We start from the raw sequence: 24,316 nt of genomic DNA, 5'->3' as shown, positions 1-24,316 counted from the left end.
TTATTCTCTAATTTTATATCCCACTCTTCTTATCTATTCTTTCTCTGCAATCCTCATTTTTATATTTTTACTTTGTATTCTTCTCTTTACTCATTATTGTATTTATCTATTTACTTTTTTAGATAGTAATATTTGTCTCCTGTTCATAACATAATTGTTTTAGGTGTATAATTTATTTGTTTATTTTGTAGATTTAATTATTCGGCCATGTTGATTTGTTTGTTTGTGATATTTATTTTTTATTATTTATCCTGCATAATCAAATGTTCGAGATGTTTAATATTTTGGTTGCACATTATTATTTGTTCATTATGTTTAATTTTTTGTTCGCAAGAATAATTATTTGTTTGCGTTGTAAAATATTTGTTCCTGATATTTAAAATTAATTACTTAGTATTAAAGGAAATGTTTATAAAAAATATCAGTGGGCAAGTGTGGTCTTATTTTAAAGATCTTGTTATAAGAAAGAAAGTGGTGCAATCTGAATTTAATTTGGATGTTTAGTTTAGCATTTATAGTTTTTTAGCTTTGAATTTGCATGGGTATGGATGATACGTCATCTTCTCTTCTTCTGCATGCATGCATACAATCTCTCTCCTCTGTTAATATAAATGTGTAATTCGGGTGATAGTTTGAGAGCACTCTACGCAGAACCTCTCTCCAGTTTAGCTCACAATGTCAACATACATGCACCAAATTTTTGTTCACCATGTTCAGCAGTGTACTATTATTTGTTCGTCGGGTTTAATATTTTTTTCACAAAGAGATATGCATTTGTTCCCAGTAATCCATTCGTTCGAGCTTTAACAAAAAAATGTTTAAAAAATAAAATTCTTCCAATATAGTCAAGTGTGATCTTGTTTTGAAGCTCTTGACGCAAGAAATACGATGCCGCAATCCAAATTTAATTTGGATATTTCCTCTAGGATTTATGGATTTTTTGTTCCAAACATCTTTGCATCTGGATGATGTTATTATTGTTTTTTCTTATCTGCATGCATCCACGTATCTTTTCCTCTCCCGTATGCAAACAGTAAGATTTATTGGGCTGAAATGCAGTCCACCACGTATAGAGCAGCTTCTTCAGGTGATGGTGCGATATTCTATCGCCTTAAGTGATATGTAACCGCCCCCAATCCCGAGCCACCCAAACTCCTTCTCTTGTGATATGGATTGCCAATTGGCTAAATGATATTTGCCTCTCCCTTCTTGTAGATTATTCCAAAAGAAGTGGGCCATTTGGGAATTGATGGACTCAATTGCCCTTTAGGATAACTTAATAACAGACATAAGATAGGTAGGAATGCTAGCCAAGCAAGACTTCAAAAGGATCAATATGCCTCCATAAGAAAGCAATTTGCCTTTTCAACCAGCGATCCTTTTGATTATTTTGCCAACCACAGGCTGAATATTTTCTCTTTTAAGTTTGTTATAGTGGAGAGGGATCCCAAGTAAGTGAAGGGAAAATCACCAACTTTAAAACAAAAAAGTCTAGCAAACAAATTAGACTCCTCTTCCTCTAACCCCACCACCATCAAGTTACTTTTGTCTAAATTAATTTTCATACCAGACAAATGCTCAAAGCAAGTTAGCAGCCACTTGAAGTGCCTAGCTTTATTCAGGTCTTTTTCAAGAAAGAGGAGAGTATCATCTCAAAACTGCAGACTGATAATCCCCTTGGATGCAAGTTGTTGACATTGTTTTTTGGATTGTGTCAATTGAATGCTACTAAAGCCAATTAGCCAGGCAAGGGAGCTACTTCTATGCTACACAAGCAAGGAAGGAAACTAACAAGTTACACAAACTAACTAATTCAAAGACCAACTACACAAGCACAATATATGAGTAAATAAATACAAGCTTGTGTATCGGGGATGCAAACCAACAGGAAGACAAATGTTGACACAATGATTTTATCCTGAGGTTCACATGGTTGCCACCAAGCTAGTCCCCATTGAGACAAGCTCCAAGGTTGCCGTCGATCCTCTTGCTTGTGGTGACTCTCAAGTCACACTCTCTCACGTGGAGTGCCCACACCGAGATCTAGCACATGATGTGCTCGAACTACTTGTTGCTCTTCGAGTCTCGCTCAACTAGACTTGCTCTTTGCGGCTCCCACGGGATGAGCACAGTACCCCTCACAATCAATTCTCCGGAGCACCGCACAATCTTCTTTTGGGCTTCATGGCGGAGACACGCTACCAAGCCATCTAGGATGTGGCAACCTCCAGGAGTAACAAGCACCACGAGCTTGCAACTCAATCACCTAGTGTGAATCTCTTGCAATATCTCAATGCAACAAACTAGAATCACTTACTCGCAATCGGATCACACTTTTTGCAAGCACAAGTGAGTTAGAGGCTATATTGCACTCCCCAAGAATCGACACTAAGTCCCAAAGGTGCTCAACCCATGAAAAGGCTGGCCACCACCTCTATTTATAGAGGAAGGCCCCAAACTAGCTGTTACACTCAAATCCCGTGAAAACAGAGCTTTAGTGGATTATCCGTCACATAGAAACTGGACTGTCCGCCACTCAAAACCAACAGCTAGAACTGCAATGATTGTGTGTTAGAGTCAACCGTTAGAGCTCGGATGGACTGTCTGCAGTTCAAAACTCCGAATGCGCCGAGTTGCAAACGTCTCTGACTAAATCTAGAAGTGACCGGCGGACTGTCCGCTCCCCTGGGGCGGACTGTCCGCCATTCAACTTGCTCGCCACTCCAGAATCAGCAGAGTTTCTGCCCAAGAATTTTCAACAGGTGGCCGACTGTACGCCCCCAAGGCTCGAACGGTCCGCTGGTCCATTTCCAGCAAAATTGATCCTCGGTAAAACGCTCATAACTTTTAGCTCGGTCAACCAAATTAGGTGATCTTGGACTCTATGGAAAGTTTATTCAGAGGACTACACAATCCAACTGAATAAAGGATCCAAAACAAAATGGATCAGCCAAAAAATCTATTCCAAGATCCAACCCAAAGTTAGGAGTATAACAAAATTCCTTTTTTTTTCAAAGCATGCCAACTCCAAATGATCTCCCACCACGGAATGATCAATACCTTTAAGCCTTAGTTAGCATTTTCAAATAATTTTTTATAAAACTTTGAACGCTGCTCAATCCTAGCAAAGGCAATGTATGCAAAGTTAGATTGCTCAAGTTTCACTAGATGACCAATATGCAAACAAGTTTGCCCCTCTTGATAGTATGGCCATCTATCCTAATCCGATCATGCACTTCTCTACACACCTATGACCGGTGAAATGAAATGCCCTACAAGTTATACATTTTCGTTGCGCATTCCATTTCATCTTCCCAATGTTGATGCCACACAAGCACCAACCTCCTTCAAGCTTTTTGATCATCATTCTGAGTCAACTCTTGGCTTGATTTTCCTTGAATGATATGATCCACTTTATATCATCATCTGACCTCATTGGGTCATTGATCTCAACTTAACTTGATGTTCACAGTTGCCTTGGTCCATCAGCGCTAAGTCTTTGCTCAAGCTTCCCCGCCACATGCGGTTTGTCGCTTCAAAGCCTCCAACTTGCCCTTCACACTTGCAATCGATCAATCAATGCAAAGCCTTGTCTTGATCTTGTCAATCTAGCCATAAGACTTCATGTCATGTCTCATATGCAATGAGTTCCTTCATCACACTATATGAGATAGCATCAACACTTAGCTATTTCTCATCCATGGCATATGTTGCTCATACTAATATCTTTGTGTGGACTAATCACCTGTATATCTCAACGTAAACACTTATTATTCCACCTAAGTTGTCACTCAATTACCAAAATCAAACAAGATTCCTTCACAATGTCGAAGGACCTGGGATCAGAGACCGGAGGAGGCGAAGGCGAGGAGGCGTGCGGTGGTGGTGGTGGTGGCCATGGCGATGAGGGAAGGAGGAGAAAAGGGAAAAGAATGGAGGAAGAAGAAGACAATGGCGACGGACAAGTAGCAAAAAATGTGACGGAATGCAATTTTCAGTAGTGTTGTAGGTTTCTATGGTATTTTAGGGGGCCAAACAATTTTGATGATATTTTACTAAAGTCGTCTTCTTTCGATGCTACAAAACCAATTTTCCGAAACGAATTGTTTTCTTTGAACAACGAGCGGTAGGTGGATAATTTTTTTAGTTGCCCATCTCCACGTTCATGAAAAACAAGAAAGTACCTGTGAGACTTGAATTACCAGCGAACTAAACGTAGCTCAGCTAGTGCAGTTCCTTATTGTGGAACCTGCTCAGTGCAGTTCCTTATTGTGTAATCTGCTCACCACAATTCAAGTACCCAACTCGGCACCGATGCTCGATTTTTTTTGGATTTATTTCAAGATTTAACCGGCACTATTCTTCCAGTGGTAGGCGACGTGCCCGTCGATAACTAGGCGCTACTGGTGAATTCGTCAATTTCGATGATATAGCGTTTCAGTCTCTCGGAAATGCTGCGTGTGTAAGTTGTAAGTGTGCATGTGTTTGTGAATGTATGTGTTTGTACTATAAAGTTTAGCTTTAAGATGGATTTTGGACCTTTTTGTTGGCTTTTCCCTTTGAGAGACAAAAGCCGCAGCTAAAAGCCAAACCACAATTCAAATTATAGGTCGTTTGACTTTTCTAACCCAAGTTCGACCACTCGTCTTATTAAAAAAAATATGCAAATATAGTCAAATTTAAGTCATTCTCGAAAAACTTGTATTGATAAAGGAAGTCACAACAAAATAAGTGATATTTTGCATAAATTTTTAAGTAAAACGAGTGATCAAACTTAAAACTAAAAAAATCAAATGCAATATAATTTGGAACGGATGAGTAGACTGAAGCGGTAGCTCAGCTCACCATAGACCATAGGAGCTGCATCGCGGTACCCAGTGACAAAGACGCGTGTAAACGTCTTTCCAAATTATTACTAGCATATCTAATTATATTCATACATGAAAATTTGACTCCCAAGACAACACCAGCAGCGAAATAGTTAACTTAAAACTTAAAACTCATCAAGATCAAGGGGGGACTCCCCGGCTTCTCGTACAAGTCTATAGATGGCAACAGATAAAATCCGTGCGGATATACCCTTCAGATACCTGTACCCGCGAGCCAAAACTCACGCCCGCATCCGCAGCCGCTACCCGCTACGGGTAAAGAACAACGCCCGTATCCGCTATCCGCGGATATCCGCTACCCACAGATACGCCCATGTATTCGCGAACTTAAGGAAACCATGTTAGGAAAAACATCTTTAACACCTGCAACATACGATCCTTCAAAAAAACAACAGAGGTGCCAAGGAGGAACCGCGCAGCAGCGGCGGGCGGTCCAGCACTCCAGGAATCCGCTCGCGGCGGTGGTGGCAGATTCAGGCCCCCCAGGGGCGGTGAGTCCCCTCGCCGTGGCGGCAGGTCTAGGGGTGGCGAGCCCCCCGCGGCGGCGGCTCGTCCAGGGCGGCTAGTCTCCTAGCGGCGGCGGCCCGTCGAGTCCAGTCACTGTGAGGACCCGGTGGCGGCGTGGTTTGCTAGGCGATGGATCTAGGGCGACGAGTTGGAGGGAGAATAAGGGTGGGCGCGCGGCCAAGAGGGAGGAGGTGGCGGGCTGGGTGCACCGGCAGATTCGAGGAGGGGGCTCGGGGAGCAAACGGCCGCTGGTGGTGCTTGGAGGGAGAAGAGGGGCAAATGATCCCCTGGTAGCGCTCTCAGAGAAGAGTTGAAGATATGCGAATGGGTGATGTTGAAACCCTAACAAAGAGCTTATATATCTAGAGTTTCAGTCCCATTTGTCAGCTATTGAAACGGGCAGTACGAGTTTGCGAGTGCGGATATCAGTATTTGATACCCGTGAGCAAATATCCACCGGGTTTAGACCCATGCCCGCATCCGTAAGCTTAGGCCCGTATCAGCACCCATCGGATTTAATATTTTCTACTTGTTACCATCTTTATACAAGTTTTTTTTAGCGCACACACCATCTTCTTTATACAAGTCCCTTGCCCACCTTGAACGCAAGCGCGAGGCCCCATCCACTGACTTAACCCAGCCCACAACTCCGGCCCAGCACCAGTTGAGGCTGCCGCCAAGGACCACGTCTCTTGGGTCTTGACCCTACATGTCAGCGACAGGTGCCCTCCTTGCCCAGAGCAATACAACTGCGTCCCCGTACACCGAGCTCACCTCATTACACCTCCTCCGTCCCTCTCCCCCCCTCTCCTCCCTGACCCCCTCGCTCGCACGAGCTCATCGGCGGCGAGACAGGCGGCGGCGAGTTGCGTGTGAGGAAGCCTAGGTCGTCGCCGCAGGGCGGCGACCCCCGCGGGGATGGGGATCTCTTTCAAACTGTCCAAGGTCGGCGTCCGCGGGCACCCGGCCGCGCGCTCGGCGTCCGCGGCGCCGGCGCAGGCGCAGGCGGAAAAGCCGGCCGCGGTCGAGGCGGAGGGGTCCGTGTCCGATTCCAGACGCGAGGTGGGGCACTCGGTACTTTCTGTCTCTTTGCGGCCTTGGGTTTCTGCCCCGCTGCGAGATGGTCTGGGTGGCAACGGCGGGGGTGGGGATCTGGACGCGTAAAGACGGGAGCTTTATGTGCCGAACTGATGAAAAATCGAGTTTTTTTTTGTTTGGGGCTTGATGTTTCGTCCCGAGAATTTTCATTGATTTACAAGAAGGTCGCATCTTTCCAGTGATTTCGATTCGAAAGCTTCTGTTCGACGCCCAACCGCGTTGTCGTTCGGAATGCTCAAGTCCTTTGAACCGATTGGATATTCAATTGAATTTTGGGCTTTGTGCTCTTCGTTGCAGATCGAACTCTGCTCGGTTTGAGGAGCGGGGGGGGGGGGGGGGGGGGGGGGGGCGTATGTGCGTCAATTGGGTTATGGGCAACTGTATTTAGAGGGAAGGAATTTGGGCTGCTCCAACTCTAGTATGGATCAGAGAAGTAATTATCTTGTGATGAAATGAAATACCCTAATAATTGCTTATCTTGTATTTACCCTTGCTCTGATTGTCATTTAGCTCACATGGATTGTTGCTGTAGTGTTTGAATAGTATGTAATTGGGAGCCAAGCCATACGATTTAGGTTCTCCTTTCGTGGTATAGCAAGGTGAAATTAACAAGTGTTGGCTTTGGTAAATATATATACCTTCGTGGTATAGCAAGGTGAAATCAACAAGTGTTTGCTTTGGTAATTATACCTTGGTGTTAGATTTCAAGTGGATAGTAGAGGGTCAAAATGTCATTGCCAGATCTTTGTTTTTAACCCAAAAATTGTTCAGTGAAGGATTTATTTAGCTTTTTTAATGTACTTCGTTTGATTCTCTCTCTGTTTTTGCGTCTCTAAATTTGATTTTTACTTGTAATGTTCTTTTCTTCATAATAACTTGGTTTTCCTATGATGGAATGCTCATTTAATCTCTTTATGCAGTATGGCTTTGTTGAGAGAGCAAAAGATGTCAATGGCATCAAAATTTCACCAGTGTGCTCCAGGGAAATCTTGCCAGGTACTTCGAGGAGTTGAAAAAAATATTTTTTTGGACCAATTTTAGTATTTATGCTTCATATTAAGCATTCAATGTCATATTGCAGAGCATGAAGTTTCTTTCACCTTCAGCCTCTATGACAGAGGTTATCTCATTTCAAAGTCAGCCTCTGTGAGTTCTCTTCTGGAAATTTATGTAGTGAATTTCGTAACTACTCTTGTTGGCATTGTTTTCCAGGAATTTGAGAGAAACACTCTACTATAAATATGTTCCTGACATAAATACATATATATATATATATATCTTCAGATGGATCCCAGCCAGACCTCAATTCAGGATGGCAAAACACTGCATCCCTATGATAGAGCATCAGAAAAATTATTCTTGGTGAGTATGGTACAACTTGCTTGCAAGTTTCTTGTTAGTTTTGTACTCTAACGCCATGCCCACAGTTTCTTCAATCTTGTGGCTGAATTTAGAGCCAAATTAGTGGTGAAAATGGACCAATTGGATTCAAAATACATATACTTAATCCTTAAGGCAAACACGGATTTGAATATGCTTGACATAAGAATTCTTGTACATTGCAATGCTGGTAGAATTGGGGCAATATTTATGTCAATCACTCCGATACAAAATCTCAGGTGATTTTAAGATACAGATGAGATTTTGTTCTAATATACTCATTCCAATTCCGGATGGGAAAATTTCTGTACCATTTTTGCATCGAAGTGTCAATGCAAACTTGAAAATATTTTCAGATTGGTGTGAAGTTCTAAATTAGATTCAAAAAAACAAATGTATCAATATCCTATAGTGTATGGTAAAGTAAAGACTCTTCCTTTGTCGCTCTCAACCAAGAATGTTGAGTCCCATCCAAAAACCCCCGAAGAATGTTTCAAGACAGTTTTCATATCAGCACCTGTTACATGGTGATAAAGTTTTGTTTGCCTACAAGAACGTGACTGCAACACTGTTGTGATCCTGTAGTTTTTTTACCTAAGCATCCTGCAGTTCAAGTTTGCTATGGATGATCATTTTGCATATACTACCATATTATGAGTGGCAATGTTCCTCAAAAGTGCGATGACTCTTTTGTGTACAAGCCAATTATTTTCTGCTTTGTTTTTGTCAATCTCCCTCTCCCAACTGATTTGACCAGGTTTATCCTATTAGCTAGCTAAAAATAATAACATGTTAACTGCGATATACGACTCTAATTACAGTTACATGAGTTTCCTCATGATCTGCAGGCTATTGAAGCTGGGAGGCTGCCTGGCGATATTCTTGATGAGATACCAAGCAAGTACTATAATGGATCAGTTGTTTGTGAGGTGAGTTGTTTTTATCACACTTAAAAAATGGTATGCTAGCAATGTTATTGAACAACATGGTAAAACTTTTAGGATTTTATTCTCTTAAGTCGTGTTTGATTTCTCTCTGATACATGATTCAAAAAACAGTAACAAATTCGGCACCGAATGTTTACCCTATAGGGGAGAAATCATTTCTTTCAAAGGAAAACTGTAAGTTTGGCTAGCTGTATTGCAAACACTATGTTGTACCAACCTACCAGTAAAATCTTATCCCTAACAACTTCTCAAAACAATCATTATGCATTACTGTGAAGCATCATGTGACCCTATTGATAAAGAAGCCATTGGTTCTTTAGCAGTAATTCATTGTCCTATGCCTTATCTTTCTATTGTATATTTGTATTACCTAAACAATAGAAGTAATGAGAATTCTTTCTAGATACGTGACTACCGGAAGCATGTATCCAATCAAGTTCCTGCATCATCTGCTCAGCTAGGACTACCTATCGTGAATAAAGTACGGCTACGAATGACCTTTGAGAATGTTGTAAAGGACATTACGCTGCTATCTGATGATTCGTGGAGTTACAGGGATTTTGTGGTTAGTATTGTTGTGGTAACATTCTGTTAGTCTGACTTTCAACAGGGCTCATTTTAGCATCTCTGCTCCCAGTTTTTTTTACTCTAATATCTTTAAGCATTTGTTTATCTAAGAATGTATCGAATGAAATTTGTCATTTGAGTAGCTAATACCTAGTAATTGTAAAGATAGTTCTTCAACAACTGATTGTAACACTGGAGGATAGCATGATAAAGCAAATTAAATGTGAAATACATGCATGGTTGGATATCTAAATTAACTTTTGCTGAAATAGGGGGACCTGAGTTCATGTGATTGATTTTGCTGAACTATACAGACTCATGCTATACGTGTTTCTCTAGGAAGCTGAGGCTCGAATCGTGAGAGCCCTACAACCAGAGCTTTGCTTAGACCCTACTCCAAAACTGGATCGACTTTGTCAGGATCCTATTCCTTATAAGGTGTGTATGCATGCTGAACAGAAAATGCTACCATGGTAGGTATATCTTGATGCAAACTAAGCCTCTTGCGTTTCTTGCAGTTGAACCTTGGTATTGGAAAAAAGAGGAGGCTGAGGCAAAATCCTGAAGTTGTTGTTACATCCAGTAACATGTCTCATGGTAAAAAGGTTTGCATTGATAGGTTACCTGATAATACCAAAGCAGATGAGATGGGCATCACAGGTGGTAATGCAGCTCACCAGGTTGTTGATAACATTACTGTCCAAAATATTTCGGGGGGTTCTCAGCAACTTAGACCGAATAATTGTTCACAAGATGCTGCCAGAATGCTGATGTCCCAATCTGGTATACAGCAAACTGTAAGTTATTCAGCTGTTGGTAGTGATCGTGTGGCAGGATCACCTGCCAATTTTTCTGGAATCAATTCAAGCATTTCGTCTCCTCAGAGCATGATGGGTTACAATGACTCTGCTACTGCCAGTGGCCTTCTATCTGTGAAGAGGGAAATGCAAGATGCTCCGCTTCAAGATCCTAAGAGAATAAAGCCAAGTGGTGGTATTGATGATGCACAGCAGCAGCACATAAGGCCTCAAACCCTTGGTGGGCAGGAGATGCAATGGAAGAACCCACAATTGCATCCACAATTAGATTTCAAGGGGATGCAATATGCTTCTTCATTGAGTGGTCAGAGATATCCTCCTTCGGTGATGAACAACATGCAAGATTCAGGATCTTCTTTCTATTTCAATCAGCAAGGTTTGAGACCCGGTGCCAAGCAAGAGCAGATGGATGGTACTGATAGGTCAAAAGACGCATTGCAGTCTATGGCACCTGAAAATTCTGTGCTGGATCAACAGCAACCCCAGGCCCAGCATTTATCACAGCAATCAACGCCAAGAAATAATCTTCCAAACATGGCACAGTGGCAGAATACTCGGTTTGCAGCTGAGAAGGACTTGAAAAAAGAAGAAATAATTCAGAGAAGAAAGTTAGCACCTAGCTCTCGTGCCCCTTCTGGGCCAATGGTGCAGTCTCCAGTATCTTCTAAATCAGGAGAGATATCAAGCAGTTCAATGGGTGGTCAGTTTGGTCCTGCTGTGACATCGGCTGTAATTGGGGCACAGAAAGATAAATTTGCTGCAAATTCCAATGCTGCAGTTGGATACCCTTCTGTAGCTTCCAGCCCTAGTGATTCTATGCACAGAATACAGCAACATGCTGTTGCTCCTTCAAAAAGAAAAACAAATTCTGTCCCCAAAACTCAACCACCTGTTAGTGCTGTTGGGTCTCCAGCCAGTGTTTCAAATATGCACGCTCCACTAAATGCTAGCAGCCCATCAATTGGGACCACACCTATGGGAGACCAAGCAATCCTGGATAAATTTGCGAAAATTGATAGTCTTTCCCATCGGTATGGCATAATATTTAATATCTGCTAACATTTTTTGTGTTTTCCTTCTATCCTACATTTCTTTGGAAGTCTGTTACAGGAGGCACTTTGTAGAAAGTTTGGAGTTGCACTATGTGAATTTGACATATAGGATATTTTAGAGTTGACATCCAATTCTATCACTTCCGCTGGCCACAAAAGAAGTATCAACCTAGAATGTGCAAATAAACTCCTTCATGTTTTTACTTAAATTATCATCATTTTAACCTAAGTAACTACCTAACAAAATATTATCTCCGTTCTTAAATATATGGCATTTAGCCATTTAGGACATGCTAGTTAGTTCAAAAATGAAAGAATCGGCTTATATGTCGTATATTCAAGAAACAAAGGGAGTATGCAGTAAAGAAGTAAAGCACCTTCCTTTTACTGGAGTTTCTCAACGAAATAAAGAAAAAAAACTGGACAAAGCTTTGCAAGTCTTATTTTTTAGTACTAAATCTCATTTACCTGAGATTTCATCTGTTATTATGAGTGTGGATTATAGTCAATTTGATCTGTCATTTTGTATATATGTTTTGAATATATAGCACTTTGTGAATCAAAGTCTACAACAACAAAGTCTTTTAGTCCCAATCAAGTTACAGTAAGCTAGAGCTGAAACCTAGTGATGCATATAAGTTTTTTATTCAATATAGATCTTATTATAAAGTAGCTGACACTGATATTTGGTCATGGTGGATGATTTGAAATGTTTCTCTCTTGGCCATTGCATTGTGATAGTAATTTCTTTTCATATAGTTATAATTGGTTTTGTAATCTGCTTCAGGTACCAGCTTCACAGTAAGAAGAACAAGGTTGATAAGATACCTCAAAGGAAACCCATGATCAATGCAAGCCAAGATGTCGCCAGATGTCTCTCCAATTGTTTCCACACCGAGGATTATATAGATACAATAAGACCTCTTTGTAATTCTATGATTAGTGGAACAATAAACACGTGCAAGACTAGGGTAATAAATTTTGTGAGCTCGAACCGCATGTACCAAGGTATGTTTTACAGACATTTTACTAAAAAGATCTCCAGTGAAGAAAAACCACAGCACCTCCAGTTAGTCTGATTTACATTGTCACAGGTCATCCAAGGCCATTCCAGGTTGTTTTCAAGGAAATGCCTGATGAAACTGTAAGAATGCAATATGGAGATCTAGAAGATTTTGATGGTCCAAATTCATATGATTGTGTATTCATATTACCGACGAAGGTTTGTTGTTATGTCTCATGTTTTGACTATTGCCTTAATAGCATAAAGTCCCTGAAACACTAGGTCATACTAATCAGTTGTCATACTTCTGTCCTAACTTTCAATTGTTTTATATCTGGCAGTACTGTGCTGACTTGCTGGCAGAGCAGCTTATTCCCCTGGTAAGTCCAATTAACCTAAAGACTTGAATAGTAAGGTGCCATGTTAATGTTCTGATTTTCGGCCTCTCCATGAACAAACCCTAGATGTTGCAAGATGGGCATTCTAAAGCTGACGATAAAGTTGCGCGTGGCACCCCTCCTGCTAACCTCAATACACTATCAGGAATTTTACCAGATAACTTAGCAAGTGATGTGAAGCAAGAGGGGGGTGTAAGCCAGCAACTTAATGCTGCAGCCCATGCAAATGTGGCACCTGGAGCACCAATGCAGCAGCTTCCTGTCAACAGGATGCTTTCATCGGCAAATAGCAACCAGGTTCTAGCAATGCAGCAAGGGTATATGCAAGGGGCAACCATGCCTCCGAGGAGCCAGCAACTTGACCAAAATTTGGTTCAGCAGTCACAGCAGCAACAGACCCAGCAGCAACCACTGCAGCAAAATGCCCAAGCACAGATGCAGCAACCATCATCTCTTCCACTCAACCAGATGCAGAGACCTCAACTTCTACCAACAAGCCCGTTATCTCAGATGTTGGCACCTGGCTCAAATCTCCCAATGGGAAATCAGATGGGAAACAATAAGTCTACTCCAACTTCCTTGCAGCTTCAGATGCTACAGCAGCAGGCACAACAGCAACAACCTATGTCTAGGAAAGTGATGATGGGGCTTGGTTCAGCCATGAACATGGGCAATATGGTTAACAATGTCGTCGGTATAGGTGGCCTAGGAAACGTTATGGGAATGGGCAATGTGCGGCCAATATCCTCCCCCATGGGATCGATGTCAGGCTTAGGCAACAGTTCCAATCAAATGAATATGGGCATGGCATCCAACCTTTCCGCAGCTGGACTTCGGTCAGCTATGAACCCTGCTGCTCTTGCAAAGATGCGTATGGGGTTGGCACAGCAAAGGGCAGCAGGCATGTATCCGCAGACTGGAATGGTTGGAATGCCTGGAAGCAGCTCTCCAATCCTTCCTAGTTCAGCCGGCTTGTCCATGATGGGCCATCCGCTAAATAGAAGCAACCTCAGCCCCCTGCAGCGGGCCATGATGTCTTCTATGGGCCCTCCGAAGATGCCAGGAGGTAACTTTCAGCTGAACCCCCAACAGCAAATGCAGCTCCAGCAGCAGTTGCAGCAGCAGCAGCAGCAGCAGCAGCTCCAACAGAACCCACAGCAACAGCTCCAACAGAACCCACAGCAGCAGCAGCAACTGCAGCAAATACAACAGCAGCAGCAGCAGCTACAACAGCTGCAGCACCAGCAGCAGCAGCTGCAGCAGCAGCAACAACAACAAATGGGATCTCCGTTACAGCAGGCGCAGGTGGGCTCACCTGCTGGCTCGCAGCAGTCAATGATGATGCAGCAGCAGCAGATAAGCCCGCAGCAAATGGGTCAACATGCTGCAATGAGCCCCCAGTTGAGCTCAGGAACTCTGCAGCAAATGAGCAATAACACGGCGAACCCGGTAGCCACTCCAGGCCCACCCCCAAGCCCGCAGTTGAGCTCACAGACCCATGGGTCTGTCAACAGCATCGCTAACTCACCAATGGAGCAGCTGCAAGGCGCAAATAAGGGAGGTCCTGGTAGCATGTAGTAACTGGAACTACTTGGTTCTCTTCTTTGGCCAATACAATAAAGGAAGGTTTCTTGTTTGTTGTGGTAAATGGGGTGTATTGTAAGTTATAGCTACTTGCGGAACAGCAGCTTATGCTTGGATTTTGATGTTGTAGATTGTAGTTAGTAGGAACGGTGTGTGTAGGATCTCGGTAATCCGTAGCTGGGAGCAAGCATTGTTCCATTGGATAGATCTCTTTTCACGTTTAAATTAAATGATCAGAATTGTGGAACTTCCATGTAACCATTGTGCTTATTAATAAGATCGGCACTAAGTTTCTTATCTTGTAGTGTCTTGAGATTATGCAAATGTGCAGATTACTAATAATATTTTACTCTTTTTTTTAGCGGACTAGGTAAATATGTCGGTGCGTTCCAACGGGTAAAATTGTATAAGTACCAAATATATATAGCTATCGGTGCGTTAATTTGTAGAGATCTATGTGATCGAGTCGTGGACGAAGGCATATGCTCGTGGATCGCTATATGAGAAAAACAATAAAGCATAAAAGGTACTTATTTATTGCTACTGAAGTTTATAAAATAATATTTGGATTATATATCTTGAAATTGCTAATTGAATCTGACCCTGCGCCTCTCACCATAAATACGCACGCATTCTTGATCACACTTTCCTGAAGAAATTTGAAACTCCTTAGCTAGTTAAATTAAGTGATCGAGAAAAAAATAACTAGTTGATCCTCTCTGAATCCCCTACCTCTTTCAATTTTGTTAATGTTGCATGTCGATAGGCGCTAAGCTCCTCGACGTTTGCACGTCTCTCATCTCTCTTTCATTGAGATAATTTTATCTTTCTTTCTTGTTGGCTTATATTCTATAACTCATCCAAAGTCAAACACGCAGCTGACAGCCAAGACCCACCCCACCCGTCTTACAGCCACTTTGGTAGTTTGCCCACTTCCGATCCATCAATTCCGGCCTTCATCCGTTCGTCGCACCTCTCTCTCGTCATGGACTGTAGCCATTGTGCATTGGTATCTTCATTCTTCAGCCGGCACAGGAAGCACTTAACTCACCACCAGCACCAGGACCACGGCCTAAGCGCGCGTCCAGAGCTAGGGGTGGTAATGGACCATGACCCTAGTGGTTTTTTCACAGCCCAATAAAACTTTTAAATTATTTAGCTCAAAATTATATAAAATTTGAGCCCGGCTCTTTTAAGACCCAGCCCTTAAATTTTCTAGTTTAAAATTTTAGACCCTTTACCACCCTATCCAGAGCCCATCCATGAGCGTGAGTAGCTGCGACTGCGAGACCATGTGCACTCCACTTGCCATGGTTCTTACCGCGGTTGGGGGCGATGGCATCGATGTCGTCCATGAAGAGCACCTTTGCGCAGGCTAGTCTCCCTCTTGCCGGCCATCATGGACCTAGCCGACGGCAACCACCAAGCAGGCAACGGATCTGCCGGGTTCACACCGAGCGTCTAGAGCAGCTTAATTGGGGGTGCACGTACGGGTGGTACAAATAAATTACAGTGGCAGCTCGACGACGAGCGGGCAGATGTGAGCTAGCTGCTTGTGAATTATGCCTATGCCGTCATAGACAGGCCGCTGTCAAACAGTTCCGTCATCCGGCCTAACTGGGTCATTGCTTCGCTTTTTGCACAAAGTCTGAAGAGGTTTATGTCCTGCACGCAGTCCTGCCTACACGATGAGGACACAGCAGGTGACTCGGCGAGTTTCGTACTTGTCGTTGCCGATCGCCCACGTAGATCTCGACTCTCGAGTTGCTCCATGGCTATGGGGCCGAGTGCCAGATCAATTAATGGTCCTGCTAGTAAGGTTTAGCCGAAGAGCTACAACATTTGATATATATATTGAGCCCCTTGGGTATATCATGCCTTGTTTTATCCCGTGTACATGATAACCAAATAACTCGTGACAAACTCTGACTGGAGGGACTAGATGACAGACGTGAACGAGATGAACTAAAACACACCTGTCAATGCCACCAAGTAAAAAATTTAGATGGACTAAATCAAAAAATAAAATTAGGTGAAAACCTTACTCACTTTAGAAATAGGTATAGAATAATATTTTACTCTTAATAAAGTAGTTAACACAACTTATGTTCAATCTGTTATGATTCTTCGATGGTAGGACGCAGCGTAATGAAGCACAGTTTAGAATTTGGATCTGCATCTGCCCATTTAACTCTCAGAACTTTGTAATTTCTTTTGCTGGCATGTAAAATCATCCACAAAATAATAGTTCGCAGCTCTTCAGAATTACAGGGAAAAAATGTTCATTTCCTCCTCGAATATAGGAATATATTTTGCACATCCTTCAACTGAAAATCCATAGGAGCTGGCCTTTCACTTGAACAAGTTTTTCATCATTAAGCGCAACAGAATCAAACTCATTAGTGCAGTGCTGTCAACATTTTTCTTTGCTGTGTAATCCGCAGAGAATATCCACAGAAGATCCCCCATCGGTCACGTGCTGGGATTGAACTATTTCAACAAAATCCCGGAGGGAGCTGGGGGCCACCGGCAAGTATTAACCATCTTCCCACTCAACTTCATCTTCATCATCACCAGATTCTTGAGCCTCCGCATTTAAATCTGCCAATTTGTATTGCTCGGTTGCATTCCCTACACAATTTTAATCAGATTAAGCACAACAGTTGGATGCAACATCAACTACATTAACTGCGTAGTTGGGGATTGACACCACACATTGTTGTTCTTTGACTGAAACAAATGATAAAACTTTAAAAAATTCCAAAGGTTAAAAATAGTTTTAATTTCCAAGTTAGGCATCCATAAAGCCCAGTCATGGACTTACCCAAGAGCCAACAGCTGAACAGTGTCAGCTTAAAAATACTAAGATAGTCAGTTAAAGGTCATGATTAGTGTAGCTAATGATATGACCTTGCTACGCTTCAAAAATTATTTGTAACAGATGATTGATGTCACAGACACGTGTGGATTGATCAGTAGCTATGAGAAAACATGTCTTAATTGTGGATTAGAGCAGTCGTTAAACGAGGTTTATAATAGGTAGAAACAAAGAAAAAAATGCCTGAATACATGTGGGAATTTTATTTGAGGAATAGTGAAAAAGGCTAGTCAGATATTTTTCCAATTGGTGGCAGTACCATGTTCTACTTAAGAGACATGGGTCTCCATGTGCACTAGAATCAATTCATTATTTGGTAGACACTAATTCAGGTCTAGTTTGAACATAGGCTAGAAAAATATATATGAAGGACTCAGATTTTACTATTCCTAGTTTCTATAAGCATTGATATATAGATAAATTAAATGATTAAAGCGGACAAACATGAATAACTAAAAGATACCTGTAGGTTGCTGCTCTTCCCATTCAATACCTTCATCTTCATCCTCCCGCTTGTATTTCTTGCCCACCTGGCGTTCAGATTGAGAATCAGAGACAAAAGTCTCACCTTCTTGCTGCATTCTCCTCTTTGCTTCTTCCGCTTCCTGCTTTTTCCTCAAGGCCTCATAATAAGCCTTTATGTATTCCTCCTAAGATAAAAATTAATTAATATAAACATTTTGTAGTAGTGCATTCTTTGCAGCATAATCCAGTTTATGTTCATTGCCAAGCTTACCTGTATAATTTGATCATCTTTCGAGTCCTGTTTTTTGTCATCCTTGGCTTCTGATTTTTCATCAAATTTTGATTCCTTGCTGGTCTCTCCTCTTTGTTCCTTTGTAAGATTCATGCCATCTTTGATCATCCATGGAGGTAAGACTTTCATGTCCGAACCATTTTTTCCCGATTCAGTACCAGCTTCTTTCTCACCATCAACTACAACTTCAACCTGAAAGTTTATCTGATCGATCAAGCAAAGGAATGCCTGTAAAGTGCAACAACTACACAGGCTAGCATCTGCATGGGACTCCATGTTAACCACATAAACAACATAAATGCACTCATGAGAAAATTTTGATGAAGACGTCATAACAGCACTCACCAAAGGTACAACTGTGAACTGATTCAGCTCTGTAAGTTTTATCTGTGCAAATGACGGATGGACTAAAATGATCGAGAAATTCAATAGGATATTGAAAAGGATCCAGGTCTAACTTAATTATGTATGTTCATATTACTTAACCAAGAAGACAAAGTAGCATTCATAGTATAGGTTAGTCCTACCATTGTCTCACCCATGTAAGGCATTGGCGTACCATACTGCCCTTGTGAGTTCCTAGATGAATCAGCTGCACTAGGGTCACCATTTGCAAAAGCACCAATATTTGCTCTTTCCCATGTCTGCAGACTCCCAAACTCAGGAGCAGGTAGATTCTTCACTCTTTCAAGTTGTGCCACCAATGGCTTCAATTGCTCCTAAAGTAAGATAACCAAGATTCTGAAACACTAGTTGATGTATCAATATACATGGAAATCACTACCAAAAAGTTGCATATATAACGTGATTTATTCTTTTCCCAAAAAGAGAGAATCAATATACATGGAAAATCAAGATTCTAAAGTTGCATCAATATACAGTAATCAATTTGCTCCTAAAGTAAGATAACCAAGATGCTGAGACACTAGTTGATGATCAATCAATATACATGGAAATCACTACCAAAAAGTTGCATATATAACGTGATTCATTCTTTTGACAAAAAGAGAAAGAATACAGTAATCATTTTACCTAGATGTATCAATACACATGGCAATCAATACCAAAAAATTGCATATATAACACGATTCACTCTTTTCCCAAAAAGAGAGAATACAGTAATCATTTGACCAAGAGACTAATATTCTGAATTTCTCATCCAAGCACTTTTAGGTGTATCGGTCAAACTATTTTTTGAATTATATGGCATAGTATTACATAATTACATTGGTGTGGCTATATATGCGCGTTGATGAGCAAGAAGCGTATCTGTGTAAGCAACATTCTCCAAATCAAAAGCATTTCTTAGGGCAAAAGAAAGAGAATAGTTTGATGCATCATTAAGAAAGTCAGCCAACAGTTTGGAATCCTTTTCTCTTGAGGTTCTCTATGCAGCCACCTATATTCTCGGTAGCAGTTATGCTGGAAATCTGAAAACACCTGACATTTTTGTTTCCTAAGACTCTATATAAGTTTCGATGTTAAGAGTTCATAGTTGAATACTTACTTCAATTCTTTGTTGCATGTCCTTCAATTTCTCACGCCTACGCTTTCTAACATTGTCATCGCCATCTCCCATTTCCTCAGAAGCAAGCTTGTCACTCTCTGCAACCAGTTCACCGTTGCAGGTTTCACAATGGAAGTACTCATCCGTGTAGCTTACCAATTGCAATGCATCAAAGGCTGAATATCTGCAGATCAGAAGTTAACTGAGCACCCCAGTTTTCTGCCCGGCATGAACAAACTAGATCAACACCTACTACCTTTTATTACAGCTAGGACATATGTAGTGTTGAATTGTATTTCTGCTGTCCAATTCATCCTTCAATTTTTTCTTCATGCGGTGAATGCGGTACCTTACAACATCACAAATCTGTGTTTTGGAAGGGTAAACATCTGTCAACGATAAGCTATACTGGATTATTATAAAAAAAAAGCAACAGAATAAAGACAAATGCGGACACAACATTCTTAATTAATAGTAAGCTTCATAGACAGTACTTGTAAACCAATGAATGAAAATGTAAATGATAAATACAGTTGAGCAAATGACTAATAATTTTTTTTGTATTGATCAAAATACAAGGGAGCTAAGAAAACTTCAGAACAAGATAAATGTCATCAGTATAACCTGCACGCATGTCCAAAAGAGAATACTAATGTCATCAATGCTATCCACAGATGAGAAGGTCCATTCACATGCCATTGAAAGAACAGAGAGGGTTGTCAACAGTTCTTTTAAAACAGGAAGTTCCAGAGAGTTCTAGCTGAGAAAGCAGTTGGTGAGATGATGTTCACCATGTGTCACTACAGGCCGGAAACAGTTAATTCAACATTGATTGACATAATCAATGGCTTAAACTTGAGTCATGTTGCTTGATGGCAAGCAATGAGGGGATGTAAATTTAAATTTAAAGTAGGTGCCCTATGCGGTAGTATTTATATGTCAAGCTTCATTAGCTTTTCTACAGTTATATCTATGTATGATTCTTTAATATCCCTTTTGCACTCACACAAAAGAACCCAGAAGAGAGTACACTAGGACTAATTGAAGCTTTCTTTAAAGCGAAATATTACAACATAATGTACACCAAAAATTTTCCTCCGAAGCTAACAGTTATCAAACAGAAAGCAAGATTAACTCATAACATAACAATAATAGAATTTCTCCCTCTTTGCAATCACAAAGATGAAACAAAACAGAGGAATCTGAAAGCATCATCAGAATCGAACTATAATAAAATGGATGTGTTACCGTGATATATAATATAAAGAAAAGATACTTCCTACAAATGAATAAAGGCAACATAGATCATCTTGTTATTTTTAATATTAAAACATATCCATACAAGCGATGATAACTTAATGGCATTGGTTTCGGAAACTAACCTGAGCATAATCCAAGCAACAGTATGAATGTGTGTGAATCTTTATTTTTTCCTCTCCCTCCTTAGTGACTGGTGGACCCTCGCTGGAAGCTGCAGCAGCCGCAACATTATGTGCTTTTGCTCCTTTTGCAGACTGCAGCAAAAGAGTTCCAAGAAAAAAAAATAGAAACATCAGAAAATAAGACAAGGAACTACAACCAAAGGAATCAAGATATATGAAACCATAAGATAGTTGTTGACATGTTTCAGATAGGAAAAAGTCCATTTTTGACCATCCAACTATTGCCCGAGTTTGGTTTTGGCCATTGAACTCCAAAACCGGGTATCTTCGACCATCCAACTATCAAAACCGTTCACTTTTGGCCATCCGGCGGTTTTGCAGGGCGGTTTCGCTGACGTGGACGCCACGTGGAGGTGGGGCCCACTTGTCAGCCATCCTCTCTCCTCTTTCTCTTTCTTTTCTCCCCCCTCTCTCTCTCCTCTCTCCCGGTCCCTCTGCTCGGCGGCCCCCTGCTGCCTGCTGCTGCCGCCGCCACTGCCCCCCCTGCTGCCTGCTGCCGCCGGCGCGCCGCCGCCCCCTGCTCGAGCAGTGCCGCCGCCCCTGCTGCTTGTGCTGCCTGCTGCTGCCGCCGCCCCTTGTTGCAGCAGGCGCCGCCGCCACGTACTACAGCCGGCGCCACCTGCTGCAGCTGCAGCCGCCGCCCTTTGTGGGCCCACCCTGCTGCAGCAACGGCGCTGGAGAGGAAGGAGGGAGCGGCGCTGGGGGCCGCCGGGGTAGGAGAGGAAGGAGGGAGCGGCGGTGGCGGCCGCCGGGGCAGGGGACGAAGCAGGGAGCGGCGGTGGCGGCCGCCGGGGTAGGGGAGGAAGGAGGGAGCGGCGGTGGGGGCCGCCGGGGCAGGGGGTGCGGCGGCGGTGGGGAGGAAGGAGGAAGCAGCGAGAGGGGGCCGCCGGGGCAGGGGAGCTGCGGCGGTGGTGCCCAGGGGAGGTGCGGCGGGTGCGAGGACGAGCACCGCTGCTGGCTCGCCTGCACGCCGCCGCGGACCACGCCTGCGACGCGGAGCACGCCTCGCTGCAGCGCCTAGCCTCGGCCGCCGTGCCGGCTCCGGGCAGTCCCCGCTGCCCGATTCGCGCGGCCCCTGCACCGGCTGCTGCTCAAGCCCGCCGCCGCCCAACTCCCTACCACCCCTGCTACGGCTCGCCGCCGTCCAGCTCCGCGCTGCCCCTGCACGGCTCGCCGTGGCCCAGCCACTGCCTGCTGCTCCCTCGCCCTCACGCCTCACCGTGCGCGGCCGCGACTTCCTGGCGGCGCCGCTTGCACCGGTTGCCCGGCGTCAGGCTGCCGCGCGGCACCACAACGGCCTCGACGCCGGCTCACCGGCTGCCCTCCCGCCGGTCCCTGCTCCGCCCGCCGCCGGCCGTCTGAAAGGAGAGAGATGAGAGAGGAGAGAAAGAGGGAGACAGGGAAAAGAGAGAGTGGGGGTAGCACTGACAAGTGGGCCCCACCTCCACGTGGCGTCCACATCAGCAAAACCGCCCTGCAAAACCGCCGGATGGCCAAAAGTGAACGGTTTTGATAGTTGGATGGTCGCAGATACCCGGTTTTGGAGTTCAATGGCCAAAATCAAACTCGGGCAATAGTTGGATGGTCAAAAATGGACTTTTTCCTTTCAGATATAGAGAAACGTAACTATTTAAATACTTATTGTAATACATATTCGGCAATTATCCACAACCTGCAGCTAGTGGTCAACTTTCATTGCGGAGGATTTCAGGTTAAGAAATTTCTGTCCACCTACATACACTAGTTACCTGGTAAGGCTTTATGTGTCACATTTAAAAGTCTCCAAACAAATGTTGAACTATCTTCTTTATAGCTTAACGCTATTTAAGTATATTACAACAAGGATATTTCACTAGCTAGCAGTTAAGGTTGATCAATTATACCACAAAAAGTCATAATGACAGTGATGCAAGAGCAACAACAGATCAATACACATGAATAGAACCAACCTCCTTCCTGTGATCCCTTGTGACTAGTTTCTCCTCTTCAAAGAAGCGGAGAATGCGCCGCAGCTGTTTCGAGTGGAGCTTCAGCGCTTTAGCCAAATCTTCCTCCCTGACCCACTGCCGTCTGAGGTGGAAGGAGAGTAGATTTTGTGTAAATCAACAGACCCGATAATCAAATAGGCAGTCAGACGTACACCAAAGGCAACAAATGAAGCATTCAAAAGAGATAGCACAAAGAGTGGTGCCACTGGACGGGCAGGCGTGATGTGTTGATGGCCCATGAAGGCAGGGTGCGCGTGCAAACTACTAGAAGACTAGCAGCAAATCATTTGTTCAAGGCAACCATCCAACAATCGTACTGCAACCGATCTTCCCGTGTCCACACAGGAAGTTCCACTGAGAAGACAAAAACGGTTCAGCAGAAATCGTTCGGTAGTACCTGGTGAGCGCGTCGAGGACGACGACGGCCATGCCGCGGTTATCCCCGCGGGAGGTCTTGGGCTGGTTGTCGCCCTTCATGGATATGTCGTCGTAGAAGGCGCGCGCCGCCAGCCTCACCAGCCTGCCACGAAACGAGCCCGATCCCGCGGAGGTCAGGTACGGCTGCGGCTAGGGTTACGAGAACGGAGCAGGGTCGGGGCTCACCGGTTGAAGGGCTCCATGGAGGCCATGGTGGCGGATGGCGAAACCGGCGCGTCAGGCTTCGGATTTCGCGTTCAGGGCATAGGGGGCCGCCGGGCCGGGAGGGTGCCCGATCGCGCTGGCCGCCGGCCGCCGCCGGTTGGATCGAAGCGATGGTTGGGCGAGCAATGGAACGAGATGAAGGGGTGGGTGTTCATAGATTTGGGATCAGACCTGGGAATAATAAGTTGAGTTAGGACGGTTAGGGGGGAGCAACTCCGACAGTTTAATTTTTTTCATTTTTGGTCAATATAGAAAATTGATGGTGAAAAATCTATTCCAACAAATTGATTTTTCATCTCGTTTTTTTTATTTTTTCTTAATCTCCAATATTAACTTCCCAATTCCCAATAGAAAAGGGAGAAAAGGGATCTCCCTTTCCTGTCCCGACGGCCTCCCGCCGTCGCCTCGTGCGTGCGGTGCGGTGAAACAAGGGGAGGCCCGTGCGTGCGGTGGCCTTGGGGGCTCGTGTGGGGGTAGGTTTGCGCTGCGTGCCGGTGCGCCCGCGTACGTACTGCACCAGGGTCATCCATCGATCCATGCCACGTGCAGTGCCACGCCTGTGGTACCGGTGGGTAAGCACACTCGTTGGTAAAAATGAGCTAGCTAGTATCGTTATTTTTGCAGCAAGACGAGTACGTGTTTTTTTTTCCCACTGTTATGTATGCTCGATCTGTGCGAAATATCAAGCATGGCAATGCTAGTCTACGTCTCTATAACGTGACAGGAGAGGAGGGGAGGGGTTGGAAGTGAGGAAGATGTGACAATGACAAATTGACCCTATGTTACAAGAGGGGGAAAGGGGAAAGAGAAAAATCTAGCTACTGGAGCACTTTTTTCTATAAGTTGAAAGTTGGAAAGG

General features: G+C 43.5%; 2 protein-coding genes across 4 annotated transcripts; one reads left to right on the top strand and one right to left on the bottom strand.

The window, feature by feature from the left end:
* Positions 1-6,136: 6,136 nt before the first annotated feature.
* Positions 6,137-14,540, top strand: LOC120651160 (protein PHYTOCHROME-DEPENDENT LATE-FLOWERING-like). 2 transcript variants are annotated; one of them, XM_039928555.1, is made up of 12 exons: positions 6,137-6,458; positions 7,415-7,490; positions 7,576-7,640; positions 7,779-7,856; positions 8,723-8,803; positions 9,225-9,386; positions 9,728-9,826; positions 9,907-11,237; positions 12,046-12,266; positions 12,353-12,480; positions 12,603-12,641; positions 12,726-14,501. In XM_039928555.1, exons 1-12 carry the CDS (start codon positions 6,315-6,317, stop codon positions 14,235-14,237), a joined length of 3,936 nt encoding a protein of 1,311 aa, XP_039784489.1. In that variant the 5' UTR covers positions 6,137-6,314; the 3' UTR covers positions 14,238-14,501. The 2 variants fall into 2 exon arrangements, with proteins under 2 accessions (XP_039784489.1, XP_039784488.1); XM_039928554.1 differs by having other exon boundaries at positions 6,174-6,470; positions 12,726-14,540.
* A 1,760-nt stretch (positions 14,541-16,300) lies between these two features.
* LOC120651159 (transcription initiation factor IIE subunit alpha-like) lies at positions 16,301-23,630 on the bottom strand. 2 transcript variants are annotated; one of them, XM_039928552.1, is made up of 11 exons: positions 23,419-23,630; positions 23,213-23,335; positions 22,777-22,897; positions 20,768-20,899; positions 19,642-19,751; positions 19,386-19,569; positions 18,406-18,597; positions 18,224-18,265; positions 17,858-18,070; positions 17,585-17,771; positions 16,301-16,874 (listed from the first exon to the last, which is right to left on the bottom strand). In XM_039928552.1, the coding sequence occupies exons 1-11, from the start codon at positions 23,442-23,444 to the stop codon at positions 16,780-16,782; spliced, it is 1,425 nt and encodes a 474-aa protein (XP_039784486.1). In that variant the 5' UTR covers positions 23,445-23,630; the 3' UTR covers positions 16,301-16,779. The 2 variants fall into 2 exon arrangements, with proteins under 2 accessions (XP_039784486.1, XP_039784487.1); XM_039928553.1 differs by lacking the exon at positions 18,224-18,265 and having other exon boundaries at positions 23,419-23,628.
* Between the last annotated feature and the right edge of the window lie 686 nt (positions 23,631-24,316).

Source organism: Panicum virgatum, chromosome 9K (assembly GCF_016808335.1).
Source record: "Panicum virgatum strain AP13 chromosome 9K, P.virgatum_v5, whole genome shotgun sequence".
NCBI lineage: Eukaryota > Viridiplantae > Streptophyta > Magnoliopsida > Poales > Poaceae > Panicum > Panicum virgatum.
The sequence above is the reverse complement of the archived record's forward strand: the minus strand, read 5'-3'. Positions and strand labels throughout refer to the sequence as shown.

Coding starts and splice junctions, on each gene's coding strand:
- LOC120651160 (XM_039928554.1), top strand. CDS start 6,315: ATGGGGATCTCTTTCAAACTGTCCAAGGTCGGCGTCCGCGGGCACCCG. Junction 7,857..8,722: donor CATCAGAAAAATTATTCTTG/GTGAGTATGGTA, acceptor CATGATCTGCAG/GCTATTGAAGCTGGGAGGCT. Junction 12,642..12,725: donor CAGAGCAGCTTATTCCCCTG/GTAAGTCCAATT, acceptor AACAAACCCTAG/ATGTTGCAAGATGGGCATTC.
- LOC120651159 (XM_039928552.1), bottom strand. CDS start 23,444: ATGGCCTCCATGGAGCCCTTCAACCG. Junction 18,266..18,405: donor CTTACATGGGTGAGACAATG/GTAGGACTAACC, acceptor TCATTTGCACAG/ATAAAACTTACAGAGCTGAA. Junction 18,071..18,223: donor AGTTCACAGTTGTACCTTTG/GTGAGTGCTGTT, acceptor ATAAACTTTCAG/GTTGAAGTTGTAGTTGATGG.